General features: G+C 41.2%; 1 protein-coding gene across 2 annotated transcripts in view; it reads right to left on the reverse strand.

Annotated features, from left to right (window-relative positions):
• Window positions 1-24,100, reverse strand: part of THSD7B (thrombospondin type 1 domain containing 7B) — a 529,845-nt gene that overhangs the window by 125,757 nt on the left and 379,988 nt on the right. For both annotated transcript variants that reach the window (XM_030580720.1, XM_030580719.1), the window contains exon 14: window positions 19,245-19,508. In XM_030580720.1, coding sequence (XP_030436580.1) covers window positions 19,245-19,508 — 264 coding nt within the window. The remainder of the gene's footprint in view (window positions 1-19,244; window positions 19,509-24,100) is intronic.

Genomic DNA, 24,100 nt, shown 5'->3' on the forward strand with positions numbered 1-24,100 from the left:
ACTTCTCAAAAATTGTAGACCAGTGTAATTAATTATTTTTATGGATTGTTGAAGCCTATAGCAGCTGTTGAGGCCATTTGATATAATTTGGCTATTAATTCCAGAGGTGTAGACAGGACAACTTCTCCAAGACTTGCCTCATGTTTTTTTCAGGCCCATATCTTCTGTGGTTACAGCAATAGACAGTTGAAGGAAAGTGCTGGTTAAAGGGGAATTTTCAAAGCTAACCACAGGCTAGAGCTTCATGACTTTGAGGAGACTGGATCAGGTTGTCAGGGTCAGAGATGTGTTTTTTGCCAAATTTGTTCAGGGACCTCCAGTGAGAGATAACTTGAGGTGGGACAAGCTGGAATCCCAGCCATGAAGACCAAAGTGAATGCAGTAGGTTGTATGCTCCTTTGTGTATTCCCCTTTGGAGTCTGATAGCTCCTGGAACACAGAACTGAGCCTATAGGGGTCCTCCCCCAAGACTATTACAACCATGGCTCCAGAACCTCCAGATATAATTTCCCAGCCTGTTTAAGGTCTGGGTCAGGGACAGAATAGACTGGAAACTCCTAGAAAAGCCAATGAGGAGCTTTGGATGGAGTGATTTATAAAGACACTTTGTTGGGCTGTAGTGGGGTGGCCACCCGCTCCTACTCTGAAGGGCTTAAAAACAGCCCTGGGAGAGGGCTGTGGTAGTGGAAAACCTGGGCTTATTGGGAAAGTAGCTACAGCTGGACCATGCCCCAATCATGCCACAGCTGGCCCTATAAAGAGGCTGTGGGCCGAGAGCACAGGCAGTCTCTCTCTAGGCACAGAGAAAGAAGAGCCTAGCTTCCTGGGACTTGAGTAAGGTACCAGAGTAGAGCAGTGCTGGGGAATAGGGCAAGGGAGCCAGGGAGCTCCTGCCTGGAAAACCCTCAGGCCTAGCCAAAGGCCTGAAAAGGTACTGGGGTTGCAGAGGTGGAGACCAGGGGTAGGTGGAGTCTAGTGATAAATGATGGCATAGGACCAACCCAGTTCTAGGTACCTAGAGCCAGTTGAGACCTCCACATAGCTCCTGAGGGCATCACCTGTAATAGTCTGGTTCTTTCTGAGAGGTCTTCCACTATTCTGTAGAGTTGCTTGAAGTCTCCAATTTGTGCTGCTGCTTCTGCCACAGCAGCCTTCTCTTTGAACCCAAGGATTTCTATCTTGCCTGTATCACTTCTGTATTTCTTTGTCCTTTTCTCTATATCTTACATCTGCATCTGAAAGTGTTGCCTGTGTCTTGAATTGTTCCTTTTTTGCCTTGAGATCTCTCCTTTCACCAATCGCTGCCCATGGTCCAGATGCAATCCAGGCATCTTTCTTCTGCCCTCTTTGCTGGCCCACTACTTCCTTTGCTAAAGCGACTAGAGTCTTCTTCCAGACTTTCATCAGCCTGGTCCTGTAAAACACAGGAAAGGCTGTTAAATGGGAGTCTGGAATCTGATCTGCTTTTCTTTGTCCTGGAACTGCTCTGTTGCTGTAATACTCTTTATGTCTGCCTTCGGGATCTTTTTAAATCTGAGTTGTAATATTGTAACTAAAAGATAATGATCTGAGCCAACATCCACTTCGCTGCTGACTCTGACATCTCTTAAAGAGATGTCAATCTCTTAGCTGTGCTCTCATGATCTATCTGGTTGACAGTCACATCTGGTGATCTCCATGGGAGCTTGTGAATCCTCTTGTGCAGGAAGAGACTTAGCAACCTGGATAGGTTCCCTTTGGTTCTCACACTAATCACGCGCTCCTCAGCAGATCTCCCCTTGTCACTCCTTATGAGATACCTGACTTTTAAGTTTTCACCGGCACTTACATACTGAGTTTTTATTAATCTCAGATTCTGCCTTCTTCAGAAGGGAGCTTTTCAGAATTAGAATTCTTTTTTCTGTTCTTTGGTCAGCATAAAGCAAATATATTAATATCACAATTAATATCATAGGCTAGCACTCTAACCACTGAATCATGCTCTCTTTCCTGGTCAGAAAATGGAAAATAGTTCCAAGAACAGTTTCACAGATTTTTCTTTTTTTTAATAAAAATGTTTTTCAGTTGAAATATTCCACTCAGCTCTAGTAGTGTAAAGCCAATGCATACAGCAAATATTGTATTCAAAGGATCTCACCATAGACTTGATTATGCCTGAGTTTTTAACAAGAAGGATGTCCCCATTCAACATCAGGATGACAGTCACAGCAGTTGAAGGCTCTCCAAAAGCCCCCGTGGACAGACTAAGCCCAGCTCCCCTGAATCGGAGCAAGTGAGCCCAATCCAACTAATTAAAGAGCGCTGGGCTTCACCTGGGCAGCTGGAGGGAGGAAGCATTAAGACATGCTGAGCCCTGGGAGGGAAATCCACACTGACATGGAGTTAGCTCCTGTGGTGGGTCCCTGGCGCAATGAGCCAGAGGCTCAGGAAGTAGTCCTGTGGTTGCTGCTCCAGGAAGAGAGTACAGCTGATTCCCAGAGATCTCTGGGAGGGGTGGTCTGAATCCTGGGGCCAAGGATAGAGTTCAGACTATTTTCTGCATATTTGTTAACCTCTGTTAAGAGAGTAAACCTCTTTGCTAAGGACTGGGTGTGGCAGCATATTCTTAAGAACCAGGGAGAAGCTTGGCCTTATGATACCCTCAAACACTGCTTATGAATACTCTAGCTATGCCACTGCTGAGCTATGCAAGGTGCCCCATGCCAAAGGTTGAACCTGCTGATTCTGTGGTGTTCCAATAATAGTAGTTTGCCTTCCTTTCATTGAAATGTCCCCCACCCTTTTTTTTTAACTATAGGCAGACAATAAGGGTGACAGCTGCAGTAATTTTTCTGCAATTGCTCCTACTGTAACTCTTTCCTAAACTTGCATGACTGTTTCACTTAAAACTTACTCTATTTTAGTTTGTTACAGTCTGATCTATAGTTTTACATTGGCTTGTGTTAAGCAACCTTTTCATTTATTATTCCAAAGCCATCTTAATTAGTCATCGTTTTTCATCATTTGTTACTTGCTACTCTTTCACTTTCGGTGTTAGTGGCAGATTTTGAGATCTTTGGATTTTGAGTGCCCTGTATTCTTATATTATATAAACAATATAGGGGCAAAAAAAGAGACCCCTGGGATATCTCACTACTATTATTGTACCAACTAAAGAGGCTGCCATTCAAAGCAATTTACAATGAATTATGAAAAGAAAAAGAATTTTGCCAGTGATAGATTTTTGTAAATCACATTTTATGCAGAACTGGAGCTCTGTTAAAATTATGTGAAATATCAGTTTTATTGGCTGTGTGACAGCCCAGGTAATTGATTATCAACAGGAACAAAAAGTGCTTTGTTTCAAAGTAGGATTAACCAGAAAGGTTATCAACTGATCTGTGGAGGCAAAATGGGTCTTCAAATAGTATTTACAAGTGTGAGGTCTAGAGAAAGACCTAAATTTATAACAGAAAGAGCTACCAGAGAGTAGTAAGGAATATGAATATAACAAATAAAACTGAAGAAATCAATGGTATTTCTTTCCAATACAGCTAAATTGGGATCCTTCACCAGACCTCTGAACTGTGAAAACTTTTTAGTGTTGAAAGTCCAACTTATTCTACTTTGCTTTCAGTGATAAACTGATAATCCCTCCCCAGAGATCCTATATAAATCCTGATGGCAGTACCAGTAGAATAATGCCAAAGCAGAACCAGTTCTCAAGACTGAGCAATATTTCACCTTCAAAGGAAGTAGAATGACAATTTTCTTTTCCTGCTCTTGTTCTTGCAGACAGTTACTATTTGTTTTGTTAACCACTTAGGGGTTCATATGTTGAGGTCCCTATGTTCAGAGATTGCAGTGGATACACATTTCTTTGCAAGAATCTAAATGTGATAAACAGCTATCCTCAGAGGGGCTTAAAAATATAAAGACTTGTTTATGGATGTCCCATTATTGGAATTCAGTGAATAAAATATTTCTAGCCAGATGGCTTCCCAAATGTCTCCGGCCCCAAATGAATAAGCCAGCTTTTGCTGGCCTGGTTGTCCACTAGACTAGCTTCTCTAGGATGGAAGAATTGTGGAAGCTATTTAGTTTGTCTCCCCTGTGGGAGACTTCAGGGGAGAGGAGGGATGTGTGGTGGTTCTCCCCTACAAGAGCCAGCCAGCTTGTCTGGTGGAAGACTCAAGCAGCTGGCCTCTGCATCAACCAGCAGGTTGAAGGGAGTCCACTTTAGACATGCATGATAATCCCAGATCTTGGCTACTGACTTCCAGCACTGGCAATTTCGGAAGCAACATACATACACACTATACCAAAAAAACCACACACACCCCAAAACAAACAGGACATATCTATATATTGAATAATATATTAATTGTAATATTTAATTCTATAATTTAAATATAATATGATTTTCTGAGCATTATCAAAAGTTGTATAATTGGCATAGCAAAATGGGAGTGAAGAGAAAAGTCTGATTTCATCTCAGGAGTCATACTGGCCTCTTGCTAATCTTACTATTTTTTATTTGCACTGAGATAGTTTGTTGTTGAGCCTTTATTATTGGCTCTACATGACATTATATACCACTGATATTTGGCTGGTTGTTGTTCTGCTAAAGTTAAATTTTTTGAACACAGTATTAAACAAAAGTGCCAAAAGCATTCCATGAGGTTGACATTAAAGTGATTTGAAAATAAATACCCTTTCTTAAGCAGTTTTTGAAACCGATATACTTAATATTGAATTTGTATCCACACAAGTGTATTTTATTATTTCAATTAACAAACTTCTAACAGTTCTATCCTTGTTAGGCAACCCCAAAATGCAATACAGCTGGGGACAGATGAGAATAGGCAGGCTGTAGCCATCAGAGAGAAGAGGACCAGGAGGAATTCCACACAGGTAGAAGTTTCCAATCAATACTAGGTCCTCAGTATGGAAACTGTGGAAGATACTTCTCAAGATCCAGCTGGTCAAAGGAAATGGAGAGACATATGGGACACACTGATGGCAGCTTGACTCAACTTGTAAGAAAAAATCAAGCCTGAGCACAAAGAGTTCTCCAGCCATCCAAGAAAGATATACGATTCTTCTTGGGGGATTCAATACTCAGAAGAATTGAAATAGCATTCTTCAAGGAATAGACAGACAACAGGACAGTGTTCTGCCTTTCTTGAGCCGGAAAAGGAGACGTGAAAATTGACTTCAAAAACCTATCCAACAGGAAACAATCCATTAGTGATGGTTCATATCAGCACTAAAGACACTGCATCATAGGATATCTCAGAGATCATAGATAACTTCAGGAACTCAGAGCGTGCTAAAGAATGCCCATGCAGTCTTCTGAGATACTTCCTGTCCCACGAGAAAAGGAAGACAGAAGATTCTGGAAGTGAACTGCTAGCTAGATATGTGGTGTAGGCTGGAGGATTTTGGTTTTGTGGAACGCTGACCCACCTTCTATGGAGAGAGAGAGGGCTGTATACTTTGCATACTGTATATTCCACATCTGCAGCAGGGGAACCAATCTTTTCAGGGACTGGTTGGCTAGGGTAGCCAGGAGCCTATTTAACTAATAAAAGAACAGGAAGCTAAAGAAGAAGAAAGATGAGTCCTGAGCACAAAATTAGGAAGCCAAATACGAAATTGATCAAGGAACCAAAGGACATGAAGAGAAGAAATTCTTTAATTGCCTATACACCAATGCTACGAGCTTGAGTAACAAACAAGAGCAACTGGAATTGTTCATTTATCAGCATAAATTTGATCTAGTTAGTATTACTGAAACCTGCAGGGAATGAGACACAACTGGAATTTTAAAATAAATGACTATAACCTCTCTAGGAAGGATCAAGTGGGCAAAAGAGGAGAGGGTGACAGTTTAAGTAAAAATGGCATTACCTATTTCTGAGTCACTGATAACCTAAAAGAAAATTATCTTGAATGCTTATTTATGCTTAACAGATAAAGCACAAAATGGGATATTAGTTGTTATCTGCTACAGACTGGCAAATCACACTAGGGAACAGGATGACTGGCTCCTTAATATAATATGTAGGGAAAGGGGGGAAGCTGTATAATCACAGGGGAGTTCAATCTGAGTGACATACGCTGGAAGTTAGGCTGCCAGTTTAAAATATCCTTGAAATCTTCTTATAACTCACAATTCCCTAACTCAAAAGTATTATATCCAACATGGGGAAATTCTATATTAGACCTTGTCTCATAAAAAGAAACTGATTACCAATTTAAAATTAATGGCAACTTAGGTGATCATTACTTGATCACATATTTAATGTGCAAGCAGAATAAAAAACAGACCAGTGACATAAAATTGGTGCTTTAAAAGGATTTCAGTTTCACTAAGCTAAACAATTATGAGCCAAATCAACTCAGAGGAATAATTTATTCTGAAAAAAACGTGAATGATAAACTAATGGTTTAAGAACACTTTTCTCCATGCCCTCAAAACCACAGTCCTATAACTGAGAGAGACGTCTGTATTGGTTAGTAAAGTGACCTGGTTTGGAGGAGAAATGAAGGCAGCTATAAGACATAAAACAACATATAGCATATGGAAGAAAGGAAAGTTGATAGTAATGAAAATCAATCAGAAGCTAGGAATTGTAGAAAATTGATAAGGAAAGCAAAGAGACACAAGGAGAAGGAGTTTTTAAAGTATATTAGGAATAAAAAGAATCCTAACAATGACATTTGTTCATTGCTAAATGGAAATGATAGAAATTATAATAATGCAAAAAAGTAGATACATATTTCTGTTATATATTTGGGGTAAAAGGCATGTGATATAGACCTATCACATGATAACACTCTTTTCATTCTACTAGTATCTCAGGAGAATGTTAAACAGTACCTACACTAAAATAGACAGTTTCAAATCAGCAGGTCTGGGTGACTTGCATCCAAGAGTTTTAAAATAGTTGGCTGAGGAGCTTGCTGGACTGTTAATGTTGCTTTTAAATAAGTCTTGGAACACCTGGGAAGTTCCAGATGACTGAAATAAAGCTAATCTTGTGCCAATATTTAAAAAAGATAAATGGGATACGCCAAGCAATTACAGGCCTGTCCATCTGACATCAATCCTGGGGAAGATAGTGGAGTGATATGGGGCATGATTCATAAAGAATTAAAGGAGGGCAATATAATTCATGCCAATCAATATAAATTTATGAAACAGATCCTGTTGGACTAAATTGATATCTTTTACTGATGAGATTATAAAGTTTGTTGATAAAGGTAATAGCGCAGTTGTAATATACTTAGACTTCTGTAATGTGTTTGACTTGGTATTGCATGACATTTTGATTAAAAAACTAGAAACACAAAATTAACATGACACTTCTTAAATGAATTAAAAGCTGGCTAACTGATAAGTCTCAACATGTAATTGTAAACAGGGAATCATGACTGAATGGGTATCTCTAGTGGGGTCCCATAAGGATTGGTTCTTAGCCCTACACTATTTAACATTTTTGTTGATGACTGGGGAAAAAACATAAAATAATCACTGATAAAGCTCACAAATGACATAAATAACGAAGCAGACAGGTCACTAACACAGAGTGAACTGGATCACTTGGTAAACAGGGTGAAAGCAAACAATATGCCTTTTAATATGGCTTAATGAAAATATATCCATCTAGGAACAAAGAATGTAGGACATACTTACAGAATGAAGGACCCTTTCTTGGGAAGCAGTGACTTTGAAAAAGATTTGGGGATCATGGTGGATAATCAGCTGAACATGAACTCCCTGTGTGAGTAGGAGTGGAGAGGTTATTTTATTTCTGTATTTTGCACTAATGTGACTCCTGCTGGAATTCTGTGTCCAGTTCTGGTGTCACAATTCAAGGAGAATGTTGATAAATTGGAGGGCCTTTTAGAGAAGATTAATAGTGACAGACACAAGAGGATCAATCTATTCAGTTTAACAAAGAGAAGGGGTGATTTGATTACAGATTATAGGTATAATTCTGTATATCGCTTCAAGGGCCACTGATAACACCACCATTAATTTCCTTTGAACTATGTGGAACAAAATAGCTCAGCTTAAATAAACAAGCAGCTGGGGGAATCCAAATGGAGGAACTGTTTCTAATTATATAGACTGAATTTAGAAAAAAAACAAAGATCTATTAGTTTTACTCATGTGATTAATATTTACAATAGTTGGCAACTGAATATGAACATATATGAATTAATACTAATGAAGTAAATCTATATGGTTCTACAAATCTAACAGCAATAATTTTATTAACAAGTCCTGATGAAACATGCAACACACATCAGTGGGCCATCTGGTCCATTAGACCAGTTCAACTCCACTGAATCCATTTGGGTTGTGTAACAACCCTCGTCACAGGTTTCTGCTCAGGGCCCTCTGCATCAATCACAGACTTCTACCACTAAAGCTAGGAAATTAGCTCCATGAGCTGACAGTAAGAGTAGGCTGTTATCCTTGATGAGAACTAGTCACTAAGGGAAAATGAGATCCAAACTTGTTACTGTTGTACCAATATTTTATAAAGCTAAACCAACAGAGCAAATGGAATTGGGCTTAGTGTCTTTAAATTGATAACAATGTAAGTTAACTCAAAGGACTCTTATGCATGTGATATTACAATTGAATGAATGTTCATAGAATATTAGGGTTGGAAGGAACCTCAGGAGGTCATCTAGTCCAATCCCCTGCTCAAAGCAGGACCAATCCCCAGACAGATTTTTACCCCAGTTCCCTAAATGGCCACCTCATGGATTAAACTCACAACCCTGCTTTAGCAGGCCAATGGTCAAACCACTGAGCAATCCCTCCCTCCTGCCCTTTTGCAGCATGTGATGATTTAAAATGTCAGATGCACCATTATTTTGCTTTTTTGGAGATTTAAGAGATACTATAATATCAAAACTTAGTAAAAAAAACAAACAAACAAAACACACACACACACCCCAAATCTTTTACAATAAATATTTAACTGAGCTCAAATATTGAATCACATTGACTAATTTACTCTGGCTTTCTTTTCTGAACAAAAAAGGTGTATTCCTTCATTATCTGTAGCACACTGATTATAGATTCTAAATAGATCAGAGAATAAATTTTAAAAAAGACAGTAAGTTTAACTCATCATTATAATTATTGAAATTTATCCAAAAGTTGCTTTTATTCTTCAATTTTAGAGCCTTTATAAGCTCTGAAACAGCAGTTTTCTTGGTGCTGATTTTGCATTATGTTTTTTTTTCCTTTAAAAAAAAATCAAGTTGACATCCACTATTTGGCTGAAATATTAATATTAGTAGGTTCTACAATTAATTTTCTCCTTTGATACTGACCTTTGCATTTATTAAGTCAAAAGTACATTTTAAAGTAACAAAAACAAACGTACATTTCAACCTGAGGTCTGGGAATTCTGAACTCTTGCTGCAGTATGGTACTGTATAGCACACAATGACCTGAAACCCTATTACTCTCCAAGAACAAAATGATACATTCAGAGAGAAGTGTCAAGTTTTATAATTTCTGTACCTTTTGCAGACGTGGTTAATGATGCATATCCATACTTTAGGCCAAATTTGTATCAGGGTGTACACAAACACCTGTATGTGTATGAATTTCAGATTAGTCAGGATCCCCACTGTACCTTAAGAGTCTTTTAGGCCATGACCAATGGTGCAGATAAATAGATCCTAACATTGCAAGTCCACCATGTATAAAACTTCCATGGGTAGGTGTACACATCAAGAAAAAACCCTTGGCACCAAGTCTCTGAGACCAAGTCAGTTGATTCTGACTTGCAGGGCTCAGGCAGTGTAGATGTTCAGGCTTGGGCTGGAGCCTAGGCTCTGGGACCCACTCCCTTCATGGGATTTCAGAGCCCAGGCTCCAGTCCAAGCCTGAACATCTACACTGCAATTTTAAGCCGCACAGCCTGAGCTCTGCAAGCCGAGTTAGCTGACTTGGGCCAGCCACGGACGTGGCACAGGTCATTTATTGCAGTGTAGACATACTCCATGAGTTCAAGAGGAGATCCACGTATGGCAGCATTGCGGGACTGGAGCCCTGCTTGGTACACCTCAGAAAGGTGATTATACATGTGATCATGGTAATCATTCTTTCAGTGCATTTATTGTCTGCTATGTTCAAGCACTTGTTATATCGTCATACTAAAGGCTCAACTGTGAGCACTGCTGTGCAATCACATAAAGGAATGGGATGGGGGCTTATAGGAAATCCTTTTGCACAAAGGCACCGGCTACTCCATCACCAGAGCCTGCCCTCCCATGCAGGTGGTCAGGGAGTAGATGGAACCGGTCCATATATCGAAGCTGGTGCCAAGGGAGAAGCGATCTGGGCAAGGAACAGGCTGGCACATGTGACCTCTCACTTTTGGAGAAAGGGAACCAGACTATGACCACGAGTCACAATCTGGTTCCCAATATGCCCCTTACTCAGATTGGGTTGTAGGATCACAATCTAGCCCAGAAGCTTTAAGTAGTTTTCAGAGGAAAACATACATTCTTTGCTCACCAATCCCTTTTCCCTACCCGTAGAAGATAAAAACGAGGTGAAGTTACAGCACTCACAATTTATAACTAATTGTCCATAATGCAAACCAAAAAATTCAACTTTCGGGGCCAATAAGTCAGTGAGGGGAGGGGCTCAGCAGTATTCCTTGATCTGTTTTGCTCAGTGTTCTGTAACTCAGGAAAATCATCTACTCTGCTTGCATGCACCTCAAAACTAAGGTACTAGCCTTTCCTTTAGGAAGTATGTTCTTTCTGAGAGGAACAGGAAAGCAACAGAAAGCAAACTTCAATATATCTGTACTCGTCCCATTTATAAAATGTGTATCAGAAATGCTCTAGGACCATTTACAACTGTAACAAAAACATTATAAAACCAATCTAACAGTTATTATTATTATTACTAAATGTATGCAATAACAATGGGATCCTATTCAAGTCTCTACACACTCCCACAACAAATCACAAAAACAAAATTGGATCATCCAGAGAACAGCAAACTCCCCCCCCCCCACCATTGAATATTGTATGACTCAAAGGTTCCAATTCTGCCATAGCTGCGTAAATAGCAGTGCCTTGCAGCACAGTTTGAAGATCAATAGACCTGGGCTGAAGGGGTGTTCCAGAGTTGAGGGTCTCTCCCTGAAAGCACTCTACCACCAAATGGCAACAAAAAAATGCCCCTCACCAGAAAATCATCGAAGGTCAAAAGATTCAGGCTCTGTTCGCGCAAGCAGGGGAAGCACACTCCAGATTTCAGGACTTCTCCACTGAGAATATCTTGCTGCCAGCTTCACAATGTGCTAAGCTAGGCATTGTCAACAAATACCTCAGCTAATTTCAGCTGCCAAGTTATGACCCTAAGATACAGGCAAGTCTCTCTCATTCAGAGAGCTCAACCCAGACAATAATTCCATGATGTCAACTTTGTGGAAAGGGAAGAGTGGCTGTATATTTTGTTATACTCTCATAGTCAATGGGGAAACTACCAATGCAGGATTTTGAACATGGCCACTATTCTGCATCTCAGTAAAAATGATGTGAACTGTTGCAAATTTGGCAACAGAAAGTCAATTTAAGAAATTAGATTAACACCCAGCAGATCTAATCAAGGGAGGACATGATAGCACAAAGTTAGATGTTTGTTTCAACTTCCCATCCAGTTTGTTTATACTCTTCCAAACAGTCAGCTCCTCATTGGAATGACTGGAAAAGCAGAAATTTTTCAGTTGCAGAAGGCAAATGTGTTTGTCTTTTTTAAATTATCTCAGTAAAGGCATTTTGAAAAATGGCTTTTAGGTTGATTGGCTGTGGAGCCATAGAATATTCTCTGGGCAAATATTACAAACAGTTCAATAGAACAAAGGGCTTGGAGGAATTATTGACTGACAAAACGGGGCTATAAACAGACTAGGATCTGGCCCTTTGTTTTTGAACAAATAATTCAAGACAAAGTTGTTAGTTAGAGCTAGAATAGTTTCTTAAATGAAAGGAAATATTCCAGCTGTGTGTGCTAATCAGGGCCGGCTCCAGGCCCCAGTGCACCAAGCGCGTGCTTGGGGTGGTATGCCACGGGGGGCACTCTGCCAGTTGCCGGGAGGGTAGCAGGTGGCTCCGGTGGACCTTCCGCGGGCGTGCCTGTGGAGGGTCCGCTGGTCCCGCGGCTCCGGTGGAGTATCCACAGGCACACCTGCGGGAGGTCCACCAGAGCAGCGGGACTGCTGAGTGGCAGAGAGCCCCCCGCAGCATGCCGCCGTGCTTGGGATGGCAAAATGGCTAGAGCCGGCCCTGGTGCTAATGTCATAGCAAGGTATCATTAGCTTATAAAAGATGTCAGCTTTGCAATAAACCATTGTCAAATATGTTATCTATATCATCACTCCTCTTACATAAGGCACAGATTTTAAACCAAACACTTATTTCGAAAATTTATTTCTTTTCCAATCTGAAAGCTTTTTCACTGTTTCCTGGTAGGAGAATTCTGGACACATGGGTCAGAATTAATCTCATATTACAAGTTTTCAATTTGAAAAAGGATAAAACCTGGCAGATTACAATTCCTGAACTGCTTGCTCAAACACACGTAATAGTGGGCCTTAAATATTGACTAACTTTATTTGCCTATGTTAAAAAGGATCAATTACTTTTTAAAATATGACAAGCTGGTGTTCCATGGAGCACAAACACAGAGCTAAGGATCTGATCGCCCCAGTGGGGAATATAGACTTCTATTTATCTACCTTCATGACATGCAGCAATCAGATTGCAAACCTGGTGTGACTATGAGTTGACATGAGACTTCAGCCTCAGGGTTTGTCTACACGGAGACTTAGGATATGCCTAGACTGCAATTAAAAACCTGCAACAGGCCTGTGCCAGCTGACTTGGGCTCAGTTTAAGGGGCTGTTGAACTGCCCAGGCTCTAGGACCTGACAAGGTGGTAGGGTCCCAGAGCTCAGGCTGCAGCCCAAATCCAAACCTCTACACCACAATTAAACAACCCCTTAGCCCAAGCATCCGAGTTAGCTGACATAGGCCACCCACAGGTGTCTTATTGCAGTAGAGACATACCCAGAATACACAGCAAGCTGGGGTGTAAATCTGCAGGGAGCTAGTTTTACGCACACTAACTGGCCATGTGGACCCTACCACCATGCAGTAAATGTTTTGTAGTGTGTTTTGTCATACTACAGAAATATTTCAAACAGCAGCAGGACAAAGCACACTAAGGAACTTTTAGTGCAAGGTAGCAGGATTCACCTGGTCATTTAGCACACAACAGGCTAGTGTTCTGTTCATTCATACCCTGCCTTGCCACACACAGGTCCCCAGGCAGACAAGCCCTATAATATACATTAGTCTTTTGTTTTACTACTTAATTTCATTAACAAAGATAAACACTCTAGTGTTTACTGTATCTTTTTATTTTGTTATGGTTAAAAAAATTCATTTTGTTACAGTAGCAGCAGAGGAAAAAAAAACAACCCTGATTTCTCAGAATCCAGCTAAACGAATCTCTCCCATGGCTGAGCCTCTTCAATACATTTCTCTTTCCATACCAATCCTGTAGGTCATCTCCAGGTTTCTAGAGTCGTTTATTTGAACACTTTGGGGATATTTTTACCAACTTAACTGCCTACCTTTAAGAAATGTCATCATAACCACTGACAACAGATTCAAAAACCATCTGAGCCAGCACATACCTTTGAGACAAGCATTTCCCGCATTATGGGGAGACAAATACCTCCACATTCTAGTTCCTGTGACAAGGTAACCTCTAATAGTAGTTAAAATAGATGGGTCTAAATCAATACACTGCCTAAATTCCTCTGTGTCTCATCATCAGTACTGAATGAGTAACCAATGTACATATTTTAATTACCCACAAACTGTTTTCATATGCCACCAAGGGTGGATCAACATAGGAAAACTTCTGAAAAATGCTTAGAACTGCCACAGCTGGCTACCAAAAATTTCATCTACTGTGTAGACTGGGTGGGGGTATATTTACTGCCATGTCCTCTAACTAATTGAGTTACCAGAGGATACTGGATACTGAAAAATGGAACATGGATACTGAAAAACACAAGTGATTAGATATTTTTCTTGTGTAGACACCACCAGGTGTCTGAGGTTGACATATTGAATGTCTTCATATTTTTTGCTTGGGGATTCTGTGTTTCAGTTTTATGTCGTCTGTGACCTTAAAGAGAACGCAGTATGTTCTGAAGTTCACCGGCTGCGAATTCAGTTTAAAGGAAGAAGAAACTCAGACAACACAGTGGTACAAAAAGCAGTTCAGTATAGCAGACACAAGTACAAAAGTTTAAAACAAACATCCAAAACCAACCATGAGCCCTCAAAGAAACAGGAGAAACCTTCTGAGCTGCAACCCACATGCTCTCCCAGTCTCTCAGGCTACACATGCCCAAAAGGGGTGTTAGGAAGAGCTCCCGCACCAGGGGCTTTAAAGGTACAGTACACAAATTCATGACAATGCCTTACTCTAAAATGAATTCTAGTGTAACCTATTAATGGGGACAAAACACACTGAGAAGAGTCTCACTTTACTTTGGTGGAATGTGGTATGTAAATGCTATGCCATTCCTTAATCAACAGTGCTATTATGGATCACACGACTGAGTGAGTTTCAAAAGGAGACTCTTACCAAAGTATATTTCAGTAGCTTAATGCACAAAGCAGCATACTAGATCGCACACTATGTTAAGTTTCTACAAGAATATTCCAAAACTTGATACACCTGTGCTAGGATAACTAGCCCATTTTTGTGCCAAAATTTCTCTTGTAAAGCAGAAGTTATTTCAAATTACCAAGAAATACAGAAAATGCAAAAACTGCTGGGAAGGGGCTCAGCCCTTTTGCCTGTTCTTAGGAGCCTTGAAAGTACATTGGAACTTTAAGAGCTTGTTCCTTTTTGTACATATTCACATATACACATACATGCACACCTACACACACTTCAAAAATAAGGGGAGAACAGGAAAAAAACCAAAAGAACAACAAATAAAAGAAATGGGCATGGAGGAAAAGGAAAAAGCAGGGAACGGAAAGGAAGGTGACATCTTGTTTTCTTAGCCTTTTGGTTCAGATCCTCTAACCCAATCTCTATGTTGTATCCCTCCTTGGTAGCAAGATTCCAGGAGGTCCATTTTTTTCCTCTAGTTTACAAAGAATGTGAGACGGGGAATCCACTTAGGATGGTGGGGTTTTCCCCCAGCAGTCTCACCCCAGTCCTCATGGAACTTAAGGTCCTGCTCCTTGGGCAGCTTCCCAACAGTTTGCTGATGATGCAGGATAGTCCTTAACCTTTCTTGCAGCCACCTCCTTCTGCCTGGACTGTAGCCTCTTATCCCAACTGATGCTGGTCAATCTAGTAGCCTCAGCCGGGTAGATCCCTTGACCACTTAGAGGTTACAGCAGAGTGGGCTTTATACAGCTCATCACAATTGCATATGGCTAACAACAGAAATGAAGATTACTGATAAGGGCAGGATAATAAAAGTCGGTGAATGTTTAAGCATAGGAAAACAAATTTTCAGGAAAGCAAAGCAGCATCCATTTTCACAGGTGTGAACATCAGCCAATGTAGAGCGTCATTCTTAGGAATGTAGCAAAAAGTATATAATATCAACAAAGAAGGAAAGCCATGATATTAAGATTTACATTCAGAGAGAAGAAACAATAGCCTGCAGCACTGCACCGGAATGTAGCACTAACAGAGGATGTTGCTCATGCTGCTACTTCACATATTTTTCATAAGATGCTTTATAAGATATAGATTAGCAGAATGTGCATTCATGGGTATTAATCCCAGAGGGTGCCTTACCTCATTTTGAATAAGTTTATTTGATAGCCAGTTTGACCCATTTAGAAATGAAGGGATTTGATGCGTCAGCTGCACCTTTGATTCTATTGCCACAGAAAACATACAGAACAGCAGAGCTTCTGACTGTTTTGTTCTGATCAAATGGCATTTGATTATCCTTGTAAGTGCCAGGCAAGAGAGTATTAGTGTCAAATTCTTTTATGGACGGGTAGATTTTAAACAAAAAGGAAGGAAAATATTTATATTTAAAAAATGACCTTTGAACACAATAAGGTTGTGTGTAATATGTTGTATTAAAATGGAGGAAAAATTCTTTAACAGATATGGCTCCGATTTCACAAATTCAATGGCAGACGTAATCGTAACTAAGCATGCCACTTTGTACTCAAGGAAACAACCAGAAATATCTGAGAGAGGTTGAAAAGGAGAGTCCAGCTGGGATTTCAGAGCTAAATTTAGAGCCCATTAGCTATTAGATAGACTGATAGACGAAGGTGACAACAGCTTTGAAGGTTCACATCATGTGAGGATGTTAGACTATAACAGATTGTTCTTGTACCTAAATATGGAGTTTCAGTACATGTCGTCCAAATTGAACCAGGCAAACCAACTGGCAGAAAATGGCCCCAAAGTTACAAAAGGTGAATCCTTAGTTACTTCCTTTCCCCTAGGAATGTCTTTTGGTTGAAAGGTTTCTTTTCCCCTGACAAATATATATAGTTCTGTATATTTTGGTGTAAATTGCTAGTGATAGTGTGTGTATATATATATATTGCTTTTAATTTTATATATTTTATTCCATGTGCAGCTATCACGTACATCCCCCCCCACTAATATACATGATAAAATCAAAAATAGTAGCAGGTACACTGCAATATGTAATTAAACAGAAATACAGCATATATCCAACTCAAGAGGGGAGATAGTTCAACTTGAACATTGTGGAAAATTGGTCTGAAATAGCATGACTGAGTTTGACCTTTAAGGTACACTGCAAAGACCAGCTATTTTCTTGTACTTTCAGGGAAAGAGAGATGTGTTGAGGGCTAGTACAGCTGGGTGGACATTTGGGGCAAGGTACTTCTTGGGGCTCATTGTTGGGTTTTGTTGGTTATTTTCTAGTTGATGGGGGCAGCAGAGACAGAGTTTCATTTTTGTTTGTCTGATTCCATTTGTAATATGTTTGAAAATCACTTAGAACCTTGAGTACACATTTCTTTCTTGTTCCATCATTAGACGTTGAAAGAAAAAAATTTTATTTTCCCAATTGTGTACCAGTTTGGACAGCTGGCATGCTCTGGGGAGTATAAGGAATAATGTTGCTTCCCTGCTCCCCCATGAGAGAGCACAGTGTACTCCAAATTGAGTGGAGAGGTGACAGACACCAGTCATCTGAAGAGGAACAAGCTGCTGGGATTGGTGCATATCTGCTCATGAGCTCCAGAGGACACTCTGCTTTTGTGGGGCCAAATGCCTCCCTGTGGTCCCCCCTTGGGGGGGCAGCTCTGCACTGTGCCTTACTATGGTAAGACCTTTTTGATTGTCCATTTTGAATCAGATTCCTTCATTTGTTAAAGTCTCTGACACCACATAAGCAGCATACAATGGTCTGTCCAGAGACAGCTGGTAGAGAATTGTCCTTGCACAGCTGAAAGCCCACTTGCTCAAAGCTAATAGAAACAGCTTCATCACCTCCTGCCCTCCCAACGTCAAAGGAGGGAGAAGGTGCATCAGAGGCATTCTGGAGACAGGATGTGGGAGGGGGCATGGTGGAATAGAGTTCCACTAGATCCGTCACTAGTGTCACATCCATGACTGACCTTATGTAAATGCCAGATGTTGGAGCAGGCCCCCTGCTGCTCCAATTACTGCTGAGGCCAGAGGCCAAGGATCAAGAAGCTACAAACAGTTCCCTGTGGCCATCACTCTCCACTACATTCAAGAGAGAATCACAGCCATTATACTTCCACATGAATATAATGAAAGAAAAACATGGCTCAAAACAGATTCAATCGGTTCAGGGAAGCCACACACAGTAAATTCCTTTTAATTAGTAGTCACACAAGCCCTAGGTTCCTCAAAAGAACAAGTCACTACACAGAAAAACCCACCTCCCTAAACACCAGCTGCTCCCTTTTTGTAGAAAAGGGTTCTGAAGGAGAGTGAAAATGCAATACTCCTCTTCCCGTGCAGCACAGAGGCATAATCAATTGTTACATGGCACACCACGTGTCCCATGTGAAAACCACGGAGAGTGGGTACAGCACTATGGTGCTAGAAAACAAAAGCATGGAAAAGCAGTGTTATGAATCTGTGCAGCTAACTGGAACAGTAATAAACAGACAGCTGCACATGGAATTCACACTAGGATTGAATCACTATGTTAGCTTCTCTTACCACATCAAATTCAAGCTGCTTCTCTTCATCTGGCAGGCCCTCCAAAATGTGGTCCCAGGTACCTCTCTGCTCTCATTTGCTCAGATGCATTCAATGGCTCCCTGTTTTACTCAATCACTGCCCCATTTGCCCTTCCCTCCACTCTCAGCTTCACATCTTCATTCATGCTATGCTGTCTTTTTTTTCCAAAATTCCTCTTTAAAATTAAATTACTTCCTTTAATATTTCCTGTTCCTTGTGCTCCTCGCCAAGAGTCACTCTACACTCTCCTTTATTTAAATTGCGCTGATTCCTGCCTTTCTCCGCCCCATCCCATCCTGCAAACCATTCTATGTGAGCAGGCACCTGTACCCACACAATGTTAATGATTTCAATAGCGCTCAACGTAGGTGCAAGGGCTGCCCACACAGAGCTCATTGTAAGATCAGGGTCTTAGACTGTGAACCCCTTCAGAGGAGTGATTATTTCTCGCTCTATATTTGAGAATAGCAATTTAAATAACAATACTATAAAAACACATAGTTGTATCATATCAAAATAAGGGTGGGAGAAGGAACCTCAACTCTGTAGCTCCCAGATTAATACATGTTTTTATAATGTTCTTAAACAAATGGAAAATAAATCTATCCCTGCACCGTGACTATGTGCCCAACTTTACCTGCAACATGTTTCCATTTAATTTCACTTACAAACTCCCGTAGAGAAGGATTTTATGAAGGGAAATATCAATGGACCCTTGTACAAAATAGTAACCACTGGACATTGGACTAACAGCTGTAAAAAGTGCACTGAAATGTTAAGAAAGGAGAATCACATTTAGCATTTATGGGATCTATAACAAGAGTTGCTCCACTCCAGCAAGTGAAAAGTTTCATATGTACTGAAGGGTTCAGAATGAATAGCCTAGTAAGTAAGCACTGAATACCTGTGTTGTTTACATTCATTGTACACTATTTTATCTCCTTACCAGAACTGCTACAGTAGGATGGTTCCACAAGTTTGCCAGTCTTATCATAACAGGCAATAGCTCGGAGTCGCACACCTTCTCCACATTGTTTGGTCTCTCCCTGGAATCTCATTCCTAATTGCAGCTCTGTTTTTCCTTCTGCAATAATGCAATCGGACCAATTTCCATGGGGCTGGGTGATAAATGTTTCACAGGGACATGCTTCTGTTTCAACTTGAGGATACACTACTGTATTCTGGCATTTGTCTCGTTTTCTGCTTCTCCCTGTTCCAACCAAAGAAATCTGTTTGTTAGCTTAACATCTACTGCTTTTGATAACAGTGTGTCATATTATTTATACAGGAGTTTAATACATTAAAACCAAGATGATCCGAAATCTTAATATAGAGGAATATTTCAAAAACATTTATTACCTGTTGCCAGTGCTTTAAAGTGCTAAGCAAGGTAGTTATTTCCAGGGCAACCAGGGACCTAGAGGAACTTAGGCAAATTTTGTTCTGTTGGCTAGAGCATTGAACACTATGAAAAGACTTGCCGTAGTAATGGTATGGCTAGAAAATTCTTTGTAATTGTATGTAATATCATTTCCCCCTAATTATCAGATGAAAACAAATTGATTATTTTGTCTCTATTCTTTCTGCAATCAATGGTTGCTAGGGAAACCTACAAAGGAGTCTAAGTAAGCTGCAACTCTTTCTTTGAACTGATTTTACAAATTAGTTAAACATGCATGCTGCACACAGACTACTTTGAAGAAAATAGAAAAAAATAATCCCTGGTAAATTACTGAGTCTGGAACACATTTAAGAGGTATCCTTCCCACCCCCCAGCTTCTGATATATTTTAAAGGAATATTACTTAAGGGTCTTTTCCGTTCTGTCTCTTATGGAGTACAACACATCTATTTATCTTTAAAGTACAGCCCCACACTGGAGGACAGTGTGGTATTTCCCTAGCTGGTCCTCCCAGAGACATTGTGCTTGAAGAACATGCCTCACTCCACACTGGCTACGAGCAGGTCCCATATGGGGGGGAGCAGATCTTGTTCTTTTTCAAAGGGTGTAGTAGAACCTCTGCTCCCCGGAACTTTGTGATTGCCTGCTGGAATTCTAGAGTGCAAGGGGGCTGATAAAACCCTTTGAAAAGGTGAAACATCTGCTTCTCTTGCAAGGGATTAATTCTGCTGGCCTGTGTGGAATGGGGCAGTATTTGTGCTGCCTGAACATGTGCTTGGGATTGTATCTGGCCACTATGTAGAAGTGTACAGAGCTGGAAAGAAGGATTCTTGGGTCCTCTCCCATAGTCACAGACACTAGTGAACACTCCCTCCTGGCTGACCATTAGGCTGCTGTGCAGGGAATCCAAACCTCTGCTGCTCTGGATCTCTGGGTGTTTCAAGCTCCTGTAGCCTGAATGGAGTCAAGCCACTATCCCAATCTCGGGGTTCCCATGTACACTTTTAGGGCAAAAAGCTTTTAACTGGCACCCCTCTTTGAGTGTTGGAACTCCCTGTCCAGCCCCCACAGCTCCACTGTGCAGAGCTGACCCTTCAGATTCTCCAGTACTTAAACATACCCTCTCCCAGAGATCCACCCCAAAAGTGCGAAACCTCTGGTTACAATTTAACTCTGTTGGGGCACACCATAGTTGTGAAGCAGTCAACACAGTTGACACAGTCTAACATCTTTATGCTCTTTTATACATAATCGCGTAAAGCATAGAGAGTATAGATCATATAGAAAACAAACATCTGAAACCATAATGTGGTTCTCACCCTTTTCTTGCAAGTCCCAGGGGCAGATATGGGTGCAGGCAGGCAGGGTGTCCCCTGCCGCATGCAGGTTGTTACTTGGTGAGTGGTCTCTCCCTCATGGACAAGAGAAAGGGGCTCCTGAACAGGCCAGCTTCTGCCATTTAAAAGCTTCAGCCCTTTGTGTCAAGTGACCCTTTTGCCAGTTTCCTCACATGAGTATAGATTCCTGTCAGGTGACTTCATTGCCAGGGTGACCTCCCCCCTTGCGCAATCTGCTCTGGGCAGGACCAGCAATGCTCGAATTACAGGGTGTCTTGGGAGGGGAAGAGATCTGGGCCCTTTACTACATTCAGCAGCTGGGCTCCTTCATCCCAGTAGGAAGTGAGAGGCACTGCCTGGCACCCTGGCCAACTGCTCAGCAGAGATTGGCTCAAGTCTGCCAGGTCCCATCCCACCACTCCTCCTCCAGCAACAAGCTGGGGAGAGAAACAGAAAAGGGGTAATGTACCAAGGGAAGTGGAGGTCAGGGACCAGGGGAGCTGGAAGGAAAGGGATGTTGGAGATCTAGGGGTAGGGCTGAGGTTGGGAGACCTAAAATGGGAAAATAGGATAGACAACAGGAGCTGCCATTATAAAGAGAGGTGAGAGACAGGTGGGGCAAAGGGTTGGAGGATGGAGATTGGGGCAGGACTAATGGAGGCAGAAGGGGTGTTAAATGCAGTGGGAGGCAGACGGGTGTTGGTTGGCAGCAGAAGGCCAGCAGGCAGGGAGGCTGGGTTGGGACAGGAGGCAAGTTAGAGGTGAGGCAGGGGCAAAAGGCAGATGGAGGGTAATGGTGGGTAGGACAGTTGATGTGGTGGGTGCAGAAGGGGGAGTTATGAATGGGGGCAGAGGTGAGGGGAGGAGGTGGGGCAGAAGGGATAAGGCAGGAAGGGCAGAATGAGGGGAAAACTGGATTAGGTGTCACAGGTAAGGGAGGAGGGACAGTTAGGGGTAAGGGAGGAAGTAGGGCAGATGGTGGGGATGAGAGGATAAGGGTAAGGGGAGAAGACAGTCTTGCTACAGCTGGGGTTGGCAGAATAGAAGATGCCAGCACAGGAGCCAACCAAGACACACCAGGGCACCTCGCTGCACACTGTTTTCAACCAATTTGCATTCGGTAAAAACCCTCCTGCTCTCCCCTCACCCCATAATTTGAAGTCTGAGGACTAGTCTTTTGCCTAGAGTGAATAGATTTCCAACAATAACAGTCAACTCCCTCTATTATTACTCTTTTGCCACCAGGCCTTGGAATTTTCAACCCAACTTGGAGGCAAACAGAGTAGAAGGCAAAAGGCCGCACATTCAGAATGGAGTTTGCAGCCTGACAGACACATAGCATTTACAATCTCATGTAGCATTTATAAACTGTACAGACATAGCCACAATTCATCACAATAGTATGCCTCCAAGATGCCAATTCAAGATTTCTGGAGCACACTTCGATAAAATGGAGTTTGGTAAGTAATTATGTAACTACAAAGTCAATAGACATGTTTTCTTTCCTGAGATTGCACACAGTAAGAAAATACAGAATACACACAATCTACATGCTGAAACATCTGATTTTCTAGTCCAGTACCCATTAAGGCGATGGGAATTTTGTCACCAGTTTCAGTGGGAACCAGACCAGGACTATAGCTGTACTCTCTATTCATCTCTATTACTCCTCAGATGTATACATATATTTCCAAAGAGAAATGTAGAAGCAGCAAGGCCTTAATTTTATTAGTTTCGAAAACCTAATTCTTTCAAAATGATGTGTTCTGGAGTTCTAAGAATAATTTTACTTGCAAATAGGAAACTTTGCAAATTAACAAATAGGAACAAAAACCAAAAAAACAGGGAAATAATTTCCACATTTTTCCAGACAGGAGTTCAAACTATAATGTCTTACACTTAGGTCAGACTCAGATAACAAACAAGTTATCGATTAAATACACTGTTCCATGAGATAGCAAAGTCACCACTTGGATTTTTTTGAGAAAATGAGGTACCTTGAAATATTCAAAGGGAAAAAATCAAATTATTTAATGCCAACAATCCATCCTATAACAAATATACAAAGACAAATTCAGATCTGGGGTAAGAGAATACAACTCACCTGACTTCAGTGAAGTCCTGTACTGTATGCGAATATGATAATATGCTTTTAAATAGTTGGAGAGTCTTCTAATGGCACTCACTGTGTTCTGTGCTTTGCCTGCCACTTCATAGGTCAAGAAGCTAATACTTGTCAACCAAAGGCTGCCCAGGGTGGACAAGCTGATCTACTAGCAAACCAAGAGCAGGTCTTCACTACCTGCCGATCTATCAGGGATCCCCAAAAGCACTCCCTGTCGACTCCGGAAATCCAGCGTGCAAGATACAGAAGCGGAGTCAACGGGGGAGTGGCAGCAGTCGACTAGCTGCCATCCTCATGGCCAGGTAAGTTGACCTAAGATACACAGCTATGCTATTTGCATATTTGAAGTTGCATATCTTAGGTCGAGCCCCCCACTAGTGTAGACCAGGGCCAAGAGGTAGAGCATTCTACCAGTTAGTAGAGCAGGTATTATTTGTGAACGCCCAATTGGGTGACACCCTAAACAAGGAATAGCTATAAGTACTTAGATGGTAAGGTGATAGGCACTATGTTCTTGTGCCGAGATGGCACATAGAAATCCAAAATGGTGCTTTGGTAACCTAGGAGTGTACAGACAGTAAGACCTTTCGTATAGGCCATCACTGGGTATAAAGGTGCTTATATTTCAAAACGTAGCAGTGTTAAAGAACAGGAAAATTGGTGTTTGTATTTTATTTAAATTCAGTAAGCTGGGCCTAATTCTCCACTCACTGTGACAATTTGAAGAATCTGTCCAACATATGAATTGTGTGTGAGATTATGAACTCTCTGTATATATCTTTACCATTCTACAAACTGGAAATGTTCAGCTTCTCTGTGGTCTCTTTACCTGCATGCTGAACTGAAATTCCAGCGGGGGTAGTGGCAAAGACCTAACAAGAGTGTGGTTAAACTTTGATGATTGGCCATCTAAATAATAAATAGATGGCTAATGCCCAG

This window comes from Gopherus evgoodei, chromosome 11, assembly GCF_007399415.2.
Source record: "Gopherus evgoodei ecotype Sinaloan lineage chromosome 11, rGopEvg1_v1.p, whole genome shotgun sequence".
Lineage (NCBI taxonomy): Eukaryota > Metazoa > Chordata > Testudines > Testudinidae > Gopherus > Gopherus evgoodei.